Source organism: Girardinichthys multiradiatus, chromosome 13 (genome assembly GCF_021462225.1).
Source record: "Girardinichthys multiradiatus isolate DD_20200921_A chromosome 13, DD_fGirMul_XY1, whole genome shotgun sequence".
Classification (NCBI taxonomy): domain Eukaryota; kingdom Metazoa; phylum Chordata; class Actinopteri; order Cyprinodontiformes; family Goodeidae; genus Girardinichthys; species Girardinichthys multiradiatus.
Window position 1 is genome coordinate 42,060,439 of NC_061806.1, and position 15,005 is coordinate 42,075,443.

At 41.7% G+C, this 15,005-nt stretch overlaps 1 protein-coding gene across 5 annotated transcripts in view; it reads left to right on the forward strand.

The window, feature by feature from the left end:
• Window positions 1–15,005, forward strand: part of myo1g (myosin IG) — an 81,413-nt gene that overhangs the window by 32,542 nt on the left and 33,866 nt on the right. For all 5 annotated transcript variants that reach the window (XR_007040988.1, XM_047383712.1, XM_047383711.1 and 2 more), the window contains 8 exons: window positions 14–109; window positions 196–312; window positions 1,465–1,671; window positions 1,798–1,943; window positions 2,024–2,138; window positions 3,410–3,580; window positions 4,306–4,376; window positions 11,818–11,892. Coding sequence is in view for 4 of the 5 variants with exons in the window: in XM_047383712.1 (XP_047239668.1) it covers window positions 14–109; window positions 196–312; window positions 1,465–1,671; window positions 1,798–1,943; window positions 2,024–2,138; window positions 3,410–3,580; window positions 4,306–4,376; window positions 11,818–11,892 (998 nt within the window). In the remaining variant the exon portion in view is untranslated. The remainder of the gene's footprint in view (window positions 1–13; window positions 110–195; window positions 313–1,464; window positions 1,672–1,797; window positions 1,944–2,023; window positions 2,139–3,409; window positions 3,581–4,305; window positions 4,377–11,817; window positions 11,893–15,005) is intronic.

The window sequence follows — 15,005 nt, forward strand, 5'->3', positions numbered from 1 at the left end:
GCTGTTTCCACAGCTGCTGCGTGGAGGTTCTGATGAGATCCTGAAGTCATTCCACCTGGAGAATGAGCCAGGTCTTTACACTTACACCAGAGAGGGTGCTGCAGCTGCTGTGAGTTTATCTTGTGTCGTAAAATGAAAGAACCGGCACTTGACAAGCATTTACGGTCAATGTTTGACCTTTCTTCTGTTTTTTAGACTTCCAACAACGATCGGTCGAACCACAAAGCGGTGATGAGTGCCCTCGAAGTGATCGGCTTCTCAAAAGAAGAGATTAGCTCAATTTACCAGATCCTCGCTGCCATCTTACTTTTGGTAAAATTTTCTTGGTTTGTGGAAATATTAAAATGTGTTCTGTCCTTTTTATAGAACTGAAATCACACAAGTATAATGAAATATATGTATATATTTTTTATTAAATAACTTAAGAAATCACATGAAGTAACAGATACTGATTTCACTGAGTAAGTGGAGGTAAAGTTTTATTCATAGTCACTGACAGACTTTATGATAACTGAAAAATGACATACTCTGAGTCATAAGGATAGAAAAATATTATGGTATGAAACTAAACCCATTTATAAAGTATGACATGAGACTGAATTAGCTATGGCCGCTTCAGACTGTATAAGGACCACAGCAATAAGGATAAAACATCAGAGCTTGTTGGTGTTATTGAGGTCTTCAGGGGCGTGTCAAGATTGTAGGTCGGTTCCTCCTTGGGCCCGGTAGAGAGCGAATCTCAGAATCAGTTTACTTATAGAGGACCAATTTACAATAAATGCTATCTCAAGGCTCTTTGCCACAGATCCAATTCATTTACGCAAGTATAATCTAGTCACTCCAACCCTACGAAAAGAGTTGAATTCAGTTACATACAGTCTCATTCCACCCTAGTTACAATACAAGGCAGTCAAGATCGGCTTATTAGGTTCAGCAAATACATCAGATCATTGCAGCAATCCCTCATATTGAGCAACATCAGGTGACAGTGGGAAAAACAGCTCGGTTTTAACAGCAGAAACCTCCAGCAGAACCTGACTTAGCATATCATGGTCCTGGGTGGGCATTCATTTCTGCTGATTTCGGCCAGGCCTTCCCTGTAAGAGACCGGGACGTTTTCAGACCATCACACTCTGGAACTCGCTCTCAAATAAGGCCATTTTCAGAGACAACATGCGCCGTTGTCGTGGAAACGAACAGTAGAAACACTACGTTTTTTGTTTTCATCAGAAAATACTGTTGTGTAAACAGGGTCTTAAAGGTGGCATTTAACATGCTTCAGTAAGCTCGCATGCATTCAATAATGCTCTTAATTTCTTCAGTTTGGAGAAATAGAGACCCTTTAATATTCTAAGCTGTGACTGCAAGTAAAACACAACTGAACCCTAATGGCCAGTTAATTATACATACATTACATTATTATGTAAATCTAGAAATTCATCATGATCATGTACGTGTTTTAAGGGTAACGTGGAGTTTGAGAGCGAAGGCGAGAGCGTTCAGATCCTGGGACAGGACATAGTGAACCACATCTCCGAGCTGACGGCCACAGATCCGGGCTGCGTCACCAAGGGCCTGCTTTACCGGACCGTAGCAACCGGTGGCGGAGAGGTCATTGAGAAAGGACACACGGAGAAGGACGCCTGCTTCGGACGGGACGCCTTTGCCAAGGTACAATTTAGATTATTAACAAATCTTTGCAGGAGAACGTCTCATTAGAGGAGACTAAGGACAGTTGTAAACAGAAGTAAATCCATTGACAGCAACTTCATTTTTATCCCTGGTCTGTTGCTTCAGGCCCTGTATGAGAGGCTGTTTGGGTGGATCGTGAGCCGCATCAATGGCATCATTGAGGTGAAAAACTACAACCCAGTGCTGCATGGGAAAAACACAGTCATAGGTGTGCTGGACATCTATGGCTTTGAGATCTTTGACAACAACAGGTTTGTATCTGTTGGTACTTTTTAAATCGTAAATGTTTGCTTAGTGGTTTTTAAGTTTTTGTTCCTGTGTTGTCGGCCAGTTTCGAACAGTTCTGCATTAACTACTGCAACGAGAAGCTGCAGCAGCTTTTCATCGAGCTGATCCTCCAGCAGGAGCAGGAAGAATACCAGAGGGAAGGAATCACCTGGCAGCATGTGAGGAAAACACACACATTGTAGCATTAACATGAGAAGCACAGGGACGACGTGTTTCACGGCACTCCTCTGAAGTTTATCTATACTTTCCTCTAACCTCAGACTCTACCTGAATGACATTTTGGGTAAATTTCAGCCTGGTTTCTAAGCTGTTTAGGCAGGATGGTTACAGCTTTAGTTTTTCTGGACACTCAACCTTTCCTGTATCAGTGTTTTGAGCTTTCATAACTAAACTGGAAATCTGCAAATATTTCCGGATGTTATTTCCATCCGCTAGGATTTTTTTTTTTAATGTGTTTTTTTTATTTTTTATAAATCCAGTTTTTCAAAGAAGATGCCGTTCAAATAGTGTTCTTCTGGGTTCTGCTCAAGGCCCAAATCTGTTTTTGTTAATAGTATTCCTACACTCTGGATTATTTAGCAATATCTTCTTATACACCTACAGTATCATCTAAAAGTCCTGATTAAATTGTCATTTCTGTCTGCTTTGACTCTCCTGTACTATTTAAAAGTGATCTTGATCAACAGTTTTTCAGACATTTTCTCTGGACTTTGATTTCTTTTTCACTCAGTCGGTGTCCATAACCCAAGCATTTTCAGATGAATCTTGAAGGCACAGTGAATCATTCATAGAGCTCCTAACCTCAGTTGTTGTGTTAAATAACATTTTAATCAAGAACCAGTTTTAAATTGGACCTTGTTGCTAAAAGCAGTCTGTCACAAAGACAGATCAATCATCAAAAATATAAAAACTAATACAACTGCTCAGACATAAAATCTGATTTTAGCTTCAATAAAGATGTTTCTGTTTCATTCAGAAGCTCTTTTCCCTGAAGTTGACCTTTTTCTACTTCGAATGGTTTTATTCTGACAAATTCTTATTTAAGCTTAATTTTATGAAGTACCAAAGATGTTCTATCTAACTGTCATTGTCTTACTATTTCACTTTAAAAGGTCCTGATTTTCAGAAGATGAGGCTCAAATCAGACTGAATAGATGTGAAGTTATCTCAGGTGTCTTAAAGTGGACTGAAGAACTGCACATTAGAAGATGATGCAGATCCTTTTGCAATAAAAATGAATCAAACATATATGATTGTTTTCTGAAAATGCCTTTCAGATCATTGGAGTTGCATGTCACTCATTGTTTGGTTGGTTTCAACAATAGATGCATAAATTAAATGATAAATAAAGCTGCAAATGCATAAAACATGGGCACCCAGCTGTCAAAGCAACTCAGAGTAACTGTCATTATTTTTGTTTCATTTCCAGATTGATTACTTTAACAACCAGATCATCGTTGACCTCGTGGAGCAGCAGCACAAAGGAATCATCTCCATTCTGGATGAGGCTTGTCTCAGTGTTGGAAAAGTGACTGACACTGTCTGTCTGGACAGCATGGACACCAAGCTGGCTCAGCATCCTCACTACACCTCCCGCAAGGTGAGATTCTTCTCTAGCTTCAAGATCAGAAAACTCTCCAGTCCTCTAAATACACCCGTTCAAGCCTTTTTACATATTCTGGACTGGGCTGGTTTAAAAATGACTTTTAAAATAAGTTTCCCAAAGGATCTCTGACCTTGCAGCCTTGACTCAGTAGGACATGATGTTGAAACATCCTCTGACTGATGGTAAATTTCAGCAACAATCTTATTCTTTGCTAAAGTAGAATTGCTAAAATGCCTAATTTTTTTAACATACTGTAAAATATGGGCAGATTAGGCTGGAAACACCACAATAGGAAATATGGCAGTGTGGGGTATAATCAAAGGATTAATGAACATTTTAAGACTTTAAATATATAATAAATATATTTAGCTGTCAATAGGGCATAAATAATAGTGTTCAGGGCCAAACTTCTTAAATTAGTTATGCGACAGTTGCATTACAATGCTGTTTAATTTTGAATCAATACATTAAACGAAGAGCTGTTACAGAGAGGTGCAGTTGTGGGTTTAGTCAGTAGAGAGCAGTAGAGCGTTTCTCTGATATTCTTCCTTTAGAGTTGCAACAACCATGGAAGAAGCCTCTGAAACAACATCTCCAGACAACACATTTAACTTTGGGATGAAGCCTCATTAGAAGTGTCTACATAAATGAGGAAAAAGTGAGATAGAAATGAAATGTTTCTTTCCTGCTCTTCTTACATGTTTTCACTTGATTTCCAGCACAGTCCCACTGATAAAACCATGGACTTCCAGAAACATTTCCGCATCCGCCACTATGCTGGAGACGTCACGTGAGTACTCTCATTTTACTCCATCTGAAGGGTTGACAGGCTGTTCTGGGGTCAGCACCATGTAATCCTATTACCAGAGGGTGATTCCTGATGTTGGCGTCACTGAGGTTTTCTAATCATTCGGTCTCTCAGATCAGAATATGTAGTAAATTTACCATTTGACAAGAATCTGTGTTGTCCTGTAAGAAAGTATTAAACAAGCCTTATTTTGACTTTTAATGATGGTGTGGTTAGTTAGTTTAGTCAACCTGCATGAAGACGTAGCCTAATGGTGAAAGATGCATTTGTTTTAATCTAACTGTAAACTGATTAAACCTTCTTTCTAGATGGATCACGTGTGCTCAGTGACCAGGCTGGCTAGCATGAGCATCACACGCTATGTTAGGTTGTTAGGTTTGGTTCGGGTTCAGTACTAATGCCGTGCTCCATAGTTAATACAAATCACGAGCTGAAGCTGGCTTTAAAGTGTCCAGTTATTCCTCTATATACTGAGTCAGTCATTTTGCAGCGGTGTTGGGAATAACGGGATATTTTCATCTCCTGTTCACTATGCTAGAAATGTAAGATATGATTCTACTGTAAAGGTAGTGTACACTAAACAGACACGTTAGCATCCTGATGGTGCTGTTAACACCGTAGCACTTTGGTGCTCCCCAACCAATGCAGACTTGTTTGAAAAACCAAAGCACGATTCCCCAGATTACTGAACTGTTAAAAAGATCCTCTCTTGGCATTAGCATGCTAACATTAGCATGCTAACCCTAATGCCATCATTACCACGGAAAGGCTAACATCTAAAGAGAAGCCGCACAATACATCAAATCACAGTTCTTATCGCAATATTAGTGTGTGAAATATAATTATATAGCAGCCAAGGAGTCCTTGGACTCAATGTTTAGTGAGACACTACAATTAAAGTATTTTGTATTCAAATAAATTTCAGTTCAGTTTATTTATATAGCTCCAGTTCACAACAAGTCGTCTCATAGCACTTTACATAGTTCAATCAAATCATACAGATTCCAAGTCAAGTACATTCATTCCAACTGATCCAAATTATCAGTCAGATTCAGTTATTTTTTATTCATATTGTTTTTCCATCTAAGGAAACCCAGCAGATTGCATCGAGTCACTGACTGTGCAACAATAATAATGATAACAATAAGTTTACTAATTTTACTCTAGTCGTCTTAAAGCCAACTCCGGATGCATATCTTTGGTGACTGAAGTGTTAGAGCTCACAAACAGCAGTGGCCACATCGTGTAATGGTACAGCTAGAAAGGAGTCTTTAAAATGGCAGTTAATCATAAACAATATCATCATCACAATTTTCAGCAATAGTATGGCAGATGAATATTTTCCTGTGATTGTGCAGCACTAATCTGAAGCTAAACGCCATCATTTCCACACGTTCTTTAGATGCACATGTTCAAAAACCCAATATTTCCATGGTACAGGTCAGCTGTTGTGGGTTTCTGTAATTGTTGGAAACTGCAGTGCATCAGTTGGAAAGTCTAGTTATAATGTTGAACATTAGCCTGCTGATGCTAACATCCACAGACTTGCTCCAAGTCCCAGAACACATCATTTCTCCTATGTCCCAGCTGTTGATCAGATCATCTCCTCCATCGTGTGGACCACTAGATTTTAAACATCCACTAGCATGTCCACACTGACATGTTAATGCTATTGTTAGCATGTCAGTGTTACCTTACGTTGTGGCCAATGGTATGATGTTTTAGTCCTTGGTTAAATACCCAAACACAGGAATTCTCTGTTAATTCAACTGTTAAGCAGCTGGTCTCCTCAGGCTGAGTTGGAGGAGTTTAGAGACATTTGTTATACATACAGGTCCTTCTCAAAATATTAGCATATTGTGATAAAGTTCATTATTTTCCATAATGTCATGATGAAAATTTAACATTCATATATTTTAGATTCATTGCACACTAACTGAAATATTTCAGGTCTTTTATTGTCTTAATACGGATGATTTTGGCATACAGCTCATGAAAACCCAAAATTCCTATCTCACAAAATTAGCATATCATTAAAAGGGTCTCTAAACGAGCTATGAACCTAATCATCTGAATCAACGAGTTAACTCTAAACACCTGCAAAAGATTCCTGAGGCCTTTAAAACTCCCAGCCTGGTTCATCACTCAAAACCCCAATCATGGGTAAGACTGCCGACCTGACTGCTGTCCAGAAGGCCACTATTGACATCCTCAAGCAAGAGGGTAAGACACAGAAAGACATTTCTGAACGAATAGGCTGTTCCCAGAGTGCTGTATCAAGGCACCTCAGTGGGAAGTCTGTGGGAAGGAAAAAGTGTGGCAGAAAACGCTGCACAACGAGAAGAGGTGACCGGACCCTGAGGAAGATTGTGGAGAAGGGCCGATTCCAGACCTTGGGGGACCTGCGGAAGCAGTGGACTGAGTCTGGAGTAGAAACATCCAGAGCCACCGTGCACAGGCGTGTGCAGGAAATGGGCTACAGGTGCCGCATTCCCCAGGTCAAGCCACTTTTGAACCAGAAACAGCGGCAGAAGCGCCTGACCTGGGCTACAGAGAAGCAGCACTGGACTGTTGCTCAGTGGTCCAAAGTACTTTTTTCGGATGAAAGCAAATTCTGCATGTCATTCGGAAATCAAGGTGCCAGAGTCTGGAGGAAGACTGGGGAGAAGGAAATGCCAAAATGCCAGAAGTCCAGTGTCAAGTACCCACAGTCAGTGATGGTCTGGGGTGCCGTGTCAGCTGCTGGTGTTGGTCCACTGTGTTTTATCAAGGGCAGGGTCAATGCAGCTAGCTATCAGGAGATTTTGGAGCACTTCATGCTTCCATCTGCTGAAAAGCTTTATGGAGATGAAGATTTCATTTTTCAGCACGACCTGGCACCTGCTCACAGTGCCAAAACCACTGGTAAATGGTTTACTGACCATGGTATCACTGTGCTCAATTGGCCTGCCAACTCTCCTGACCTGAACCCCATAGAGAATCTGTGGGATATTGTGAAGAGAACGTTGAGAGACTCAAGACCCAACACTCTGGATGAGCTAAAGGCCGCTATCGAAGCATCCTGGGCCTCCATAAGACCTCAGCAGTGCCACAGGCTGATTGCCTCCATGCCACGCCGCATTGAAGCAGTCATTTCTGCAAAAGGATTCCTGACCAAGTATTGAGTGCATAACTGTACATGATTATTTGAAGGTTGACGTTTTTTGTATTAAAAACACTTTTCTTTTATTGGTCGGATGAAATATGCTAATTTTGTGAGATAGTAATTTTGGGTTTTCATGAGCTGTATGCCAAAATCATCCGTATTAAGACAATAAAAGACCTGAAATATTTCAGTTAGTGTGCAATGAATCTAAAATATATGAATGTTAAATTTTCATCATGACATTATGGAAAATAATGAACTTTATCACAATATGCTAATATTTTGAGAAGGACCTGTATTTCAGTTGACTTGTTAGTTAGGGTTCACCTGAAGTCCTCTAACTACACCGATTTGTGTTATCTAGATATTTTAAGTCAATGTCTGCTAGAATAATTCAGATTCCGAATGAAAATTTGAAACCGTTTTTTCTTCAACGCTGCTCCTCTGTCTTAATGTGTTTGGTGGATTAGAACGTGGCAGCAGCCAGATGAGGCCTCCTGGCTAGCAGTCACCCGGCATGGCTTTGCTTTCTGAAGATGCCTGCAGCTCACGTGAACTGGCCTAAATCGAGCAAGAACAAGGACAATAATATGTCAAAGGAGCATGAAAAGGGGAGAAGTAGGAGGAGGGGGATGGAGCGAGCTGATAAGACAGTTTAGTCTGAGATGCAGCAGCAGTAATTGCTGTATGCAGCATGGTGGGGGTTCTTCAAATCTGGGAAATCTAAATAGGTCTCAGGAACAGTTGCTGCTTTGTTTATATTTACCGTAAGATGCTGAATATGACCTGATCTGAAAACAAATGTAACTAAATAAAATAATAAAGTGATTTTTATAAAAGGGCTAAAATGAGCTTATGTTTATTGTACAGAGGATTTGTTTTATCTGTCTGACAAGTTCAGTACAGTTTAAAGACCCAGAATGTAGAGAAAATGTGGACTCAGGCAACTTTGTACAAGTGTTAAGCTTAACTGATTAGGACAAAAAGGAAAGTGATGAAGAATAAAACATGAAACGGATGGTACATAAAGTATGAATAATAATCCTAGATGGAGGGAAGGTCAGCCCTGATTATTCTCTCTGCAGACCTGATTGGTCGACCTGATTGTTGGTTGCAGTCTGGACCCGTCCTGTTTGGTGGATGAACCAAACAACACTGAGATTTACAAAGACAGGACAGACTGGATGATGGCAGCGTAGAAGATGACCAGCAGCTCCTGAGGAAGGTTGGACTTCCTGAGTTGCTGCAGGAAGCCCAGTTTCTGCTGGGCCTTCTTCTATGAGTGAGAACCATCTCTGGTCCAGAGAAGGGGTGGTTCCTAGGAACCGGAGGTTGGTGGTCCACAGCAGACTCAGGGTTGTTGAGGGGAGGCAGTGTAGGGTTGTTCTCTGAAAGTCCACCATCATCCCCACAGTCTTGAGTGGGTTTAGCTTCAGGTGGTTCTGACCACACCAGTGGACCAGCCGATCCACCTACTGTCTGCATGCAGACTTGTCACTGTCCTGGATCAGTCCAGTAACAGTGGAGTCATCTGCTAACTTCAGGAGACTGGTCCGATGAGGTCCAGTCATTTGTGTAGAGGGAGAAGAGGAGTGGGGAGAGAACACACCCCTAGGGGGCACCGGTGCTGTTTGTCCAGTCTACAAACTGGATCCTGGTGTACGTCCCTGGGTGGTCCGGGTGGTGCAGGATGAAGTGTAGACCCAGGTGGACTACATCCTCTGCTGACCTGTTTGCCCAGTAAGCAAACAGCTGGAGGTCAACCAACCTCAAAGAGATCACCTGTCTAAATAAAAGAAAACAAACAGTTCATTTGTTTCAATATTTCTGTTTTCTAAGCCAGCAGTATGTTAATCCCTCTGACTGTAGACGCAGGAAAACCAATTAAAGAGATAACTAAATGTTTATTGTGGAAAGCACTGGTAGAAGTGAGTTCAGAAAAATTGGAAATGCCCACCAACATCAGAAAATGGACCAGGTGAGTTTAACTGAGTGTCAGTGGTCAGGAGTTAGCGCCTCCTGCAGTTTTAGTAAAACATCTTCTCCAGATAACCTAAGAAAATATTGTTCTAGGTTTTCTGAAGGTTTTGGTAAAAATGGAGCTACTGTATGCTTGGAAGCCAGAGTTTATAGGCTGTAGATGTAATTACGGCCCTCATGTGTCACCATCACCCTGATGGGTGGATAAGAGCGTGCTGCAGTAATGACAGATGGCTCTATGTCGCTGTATGTCCCCATCACCCGACCTTAGCCCATCTCAGGGCCCCATCAGGTCCTCTCCAGCTGAGCTGTCTCCTCTCTGCACCATTCCCTGTCTCATCCTATCCCATCTGAGTCTATCCTCACTCAGGCTAAATATACCCTTGTTCTCACCGCCCGCTGCCCCTCCCCTCCACTGTCACCAAACACCATTATCGAAAGCTTTGACCTACTTTACTCTCCTCCTCTTTCTCTTTTTTCCTCCCTTCTGTTCTGCTCCCTTCACCTGGCTCGCTTCGACATCCACATTCTTAATTCCCTGCAGGATTTCAGCCTGCTGTTGCAGCCCTTTCACAAAAATAATTTACCTTTGCTCCACAACCTTATACTGCAGGAAATCTAACCTCTCCAGGTGTATCTTCCCTTTCACCAGCCTTCACCTTCATCTTCTCTCTTTTGAGTCATCTTGTTTTCTCTGGAGAGCTTCAACTTCCTCTCTGCATGCCCATCTTGTCCATCATGTCCTGTCATGTACCTGTTAATGAGTGTTTTACTTGTTGTGTATTTGGACTGGTCTGTGTTTTCCTGGCATGCTCTGCCTCTCCTCAGCGAGCTCCCCAGAATCTGGTCAGGTGGCTTTAAGCAATCCTGAGCCAGAAGGACACATCTGTCACAGCCAGCCTCAGCCTCCGTGCCTGCAGACGTGACAGACGGGCGCAGCCACAGAGCGGGCGTGCAGCTGACATGTGACGTGCTGATTGTTTCAGCTTTTAGGTCGAATGTGGAAGGAGGACAAAATAGGTCAAATTATTTTGTGTCAATGAAAATGGAAGTTGTATGGACCTTAGTTAAGTTCAGATGTTAGTCATCTTTATACACAAGTGGATCAGTGATCATTGTGCAAAACAAAAAGTTACAAATTTAATCACTAATTTAAGCCAAATATTGATTTTAAATGCGTCACTCATTAATTTCTTTTCAGGGTTGTTTACGGCCATCTGGAATACATTTTTTCCCTTCCGTCCGTCTGTCCGTCAGTTTATCCGTCTGTCTGTCCGTCCGTCTGTCTGTCTGTCCATCCGTCCGTCTGTTCGTCCGTCCGTCCATCCATCCGTCCGTCTGTCCATCCATACGTCCGTCAGTTTATCCGTCCGTACGTCAGTTTATCCGTCTGTCCGTCAGTTTATCCGTCTGTCTGTCCGTCCGTCTGTCTGTCCATCCGTCCGTCTGTCCATCCATACGTCAGTTCATCCGTCTGACCATCCGTCCGTCCATCCATCCGTCAGTTCATCCGTCTGACCATCCGTCCGTCCATCCATCCGTCCGTCTGTCTGTCCGTCCAAACACAGGACTTGATGGATATCTGTTGTATTGTTTCATCTAAATCAGCCGTCTGCCTTTTACCCAGGAAACTACTTTGAACGGAGCTCATATTTACTTTCAAATTTAACCTAAAGTCAAATTGAAAGTCAGCTTCTGTGATCCACAGCTTCATCAACCTTCATGGCTTTTCTACCAGCTCCCAACCTCAGTACATGTCTTCATTTTTACCTTTCACTTTTTAATCACATTTACAGGAAAAATGATCTTTTCTGTGTCTTTACAAATAAAGTTTTCCCTGGAGGACAAATTGATCTGTTTCCTGTTGCGTACCCAGGGGCAGCTGGTCATTGCGGCTTTGTGAGATTCCCAGATCTCCCTCTGCCTTAATAGCTTAATAAATTGAGAAGATGGTGAAATGTCCCCAGATGCTCGATAACCCAGAGTTTCTGCCTTTACGCCAACTGCTCAGTGAGTTGACAAAGCTTCATTGGAAGGTCATGGTTCTGCTTTAAATGGTTGAAGTGTGAGGTGTGAGATGGTTATATATAGACTTCATTCATCCTGTCACAGTTTCCTGTTATTACTGTAATTCTGTCCCTTTTTCTGAGGACTGCAGGATCTTTTGACAGCAGAAGGAATACTTGCTCACTCTTTTTAGAGAAACTAGTCCAGAAATTAGACTATCTGGTTTTGTGACCTCAGTAAATCTGTTTTTTTCCTTGCATTTCACTTTTGTCCAATTTCTCTCTGTTGCAGATATTCTGTTGAGGGTTTTCTGGACAAAAACAAGGACCTCCTCTTCCAAGATTTCAAGCGCCTCATGTACAACAGGTACCAGTTACACTCCTCACTGACACCAAAGTCCTGATGCTGTAAACCAGTGGTCTGCAACCTGCTGCTCTGTATGGACCTTCCATAATAATCCTTTGGCCTGGTTTACACAGCGTTTTTTGGGGGGAAACGGAGAAGTTTTGATGCGTTTCTTTGTTCGTGTTCAGCAGCGAACGTTTTCTCTGAAAAAGGCGAGACTTGAAAACAGGTTCCAGGATTTAAAGTTGTGAAAATGTCCTGGTCTCCGTAGAAAAAGAAGAACAGTATGGAGAAGCCCTGGCTCATTTGGAGTATGACTTCAATCAAAGAAATTAATGCGCACATCGGAACAGCTGCCGACCCGTTTAACATTCACAGAAGAAGAAATCAACAATAACAATGGCGGATAGCACAATGTGCAACAGGACGTGTACAATTACAACACGTCCTGTTGATGTGTTGCCAAAAACTGAAAATCCATCCTGTTTTGAATGAATCGTTGTCGTGTAAATAACTAAAAACGATAAAGGACCATCTAATCTTTTAAATATGCAGGCTTTAACAGTTTTTTCATGGAATAATCACAGTGAATCTCCACAACATTAAAGCACTCAAATTACCAATAACATTTTTAGATCTATTTTTCTTGTCATAAGGCTGGAAACTAGGTGCTTTTTTTGCATTACCTTTCACATCAGCATCCCATTTAAATTGTCTAAGTTTTTCCTTATTTAAACCTTAAAAGCAGAAATAAATGGTGGTTATTTAAAAATGACAACAAATCTCTTATAGTAGATTTTATGAGTGGTCTTTCTTTAGTAGGTCATGTTACATTAGAGCAGAGGTTCCCAAAGTGGGGGGCGCGCCCCCTAGGGGGGGCTCAGCGTCATTGCCGGGGGGGCGCAGTATAAATAACTGAAAGAAAGAATGCTTGGACACTGTTAGCATAATGGACACGTTTCTGGCGGGACTCCCACAAAAACGTAAAAAAGAAGATGAAGAATCACCAAATTTGCTTCCAAAACAACTTTCTTCAAAGCCAAAGGTTAGAAAATATGACAAATCATATCTTGCCTTGGGATTCACCTGCACAATGGTGGGTAATGAGGAGACCGCAGTGTGTTTTCTGTCTTAAAGTGCTAACTTGTGACAGTTTGAAGCCTAACAAGCTCAGATGCCACTTGGAGACAAAACATCCAGAGCAAAAAGATAAGGCAGTTAATTTTTTTTCGACAAAAACTCGTAAACTGCCGTGTCCAGCAATGTCTCTTCACTAAAGCTGCATATGTACCGGCAAACGCTCAACTCAGCTCATATAAAGTTGCTTACCGGGTGGCAAAGTGAAAAAAGCCGCACACAATCGCGGAGGAATTAATACTTCCTTGTGCTATGGACATAGTTTCGACTATGATTGATGACACAGCAGCCAGCAAACTACGGGCTATTCCTCTGTCTAATAATACTATCGGTAGGCGCATTAATGACATTTCAAAGGACATAGAGGAGCAACTTAATGACAAGGTGCGTGACAGCCGCTTTGCTCTGCAGATAAATGAAGCCATTGATGGTAACAAAGACTGCTTACTGATAACTTACGTCAGATTCATAGATGGAGATGACATGAGGGAGGAGTTGCTTTTATGCAAACAAGTTCCCGGCAGAGGAACTGTTTAAAATCATTGACTCATACTTGAAAGAGGCCAATCTGAAATGGGAGGACTGTGTGGGGATCTGCACAGACGGGGCGCAGGCTATGGCTGGGAAACGAGGAGGGCTGCAAGCGCGTCTCCCCTGATGTGCAGTGGACACACTGCATGATACACCGTGAACCACTGGCGTCTAAACAGTTCCGAGCTTAATGAAGTAATGACCGATGTCCTCGCCACAGTCAACTACATCAAAACACGACCTGTCAAAGCCCGGATTTTTTCGGCACTGTGTGAGGAAATGGACTCTGAGCACAAAGCCGTGTTGTTTCACAGCGAGTCCCGATGGTTGTCACGTGGGAAGGTGTTGTCCACGGTCTTTGATCTGCGAGATGAGATCCGCATCTTTTTGAAGGAAGAAGGCTGTGGACTTGCCCACAAATGTCCCTGTAACAAGTTCCTAATGAAACTTGCATACCTCAGTGACATATTTTTAAAACTGAATGAACTGAATTTGCAGATGCATGGCACAAACACACAACTCCCACATCTGGCAGATAAAATCACATAATTCATCAGAAAACTTGAGATTTGGCAGCAGCGACTGAAAAACGGTAATGTGGACTCATTTGAGAACTTGAAATTATTCATTGAAGACAACAAGCTGCAGAACACAGTGATCTCATGCATGCGAGCACACATCTCTGTCCTTCAGAAACATTTCCTGAGATATTTCCTGGTGCAGGATTCCAAAGAATATGACTGGATCTGTGATTCCTTCAGTGTAAAACTACCTACAAACTTCAGCACATCAGAGGAGGAAAAGTTCATTGATGTCACCTCTAATTCAACAATGCGGCTACAGTTTAAGTCAAAGACACTGGCTGCATTTTGGACTGGAGTGGAGAAAGATTATCCACTGCTAGGTAAGAGAGCCCTGGCCATACTTCTCCCTTTTGCCACATCCTACCTTTGTGAGACAGGTTTTTCTGCTTTGGCCTCAATCAAGACAAAATACAGATCAAAGCTGGACATTGAAAACGAACTTCGAGTGGCAATCTCACATCTGCAACCCAGATTTGAGAAGATCTGCAGCAACAAGCAGGCTCACACCAGTCACTAAAAATATATGAAAGATGCCGTTTTCACAAGAAACCTTATTTTTCCTCTCAGGGAGTTGTTTGTGTTTTACACCAATTTTTCACATTTTTGAAAAACGTGTTAATAGCAATGTTGAATATTGTTATACTATAAAGAATTTTACATTTGAAATATTTACACTGTAAAAGGTTAAATGGTTTGTTGTTTTGTTACTTGAATGACTCTAGTTTATTTTATTGCAACCTGTAATTTACTGCAGTTTACTGAGCTGTAAAATAAATTGCAATGTAGTTTGAAAACAAAATACATGTGTCTGGTTGGAGGGTCATTGTGTGCTGGGCAGGGGGGCAGCAAAATATGCCTATAAATCAAAGGGGGGCCCAGGAC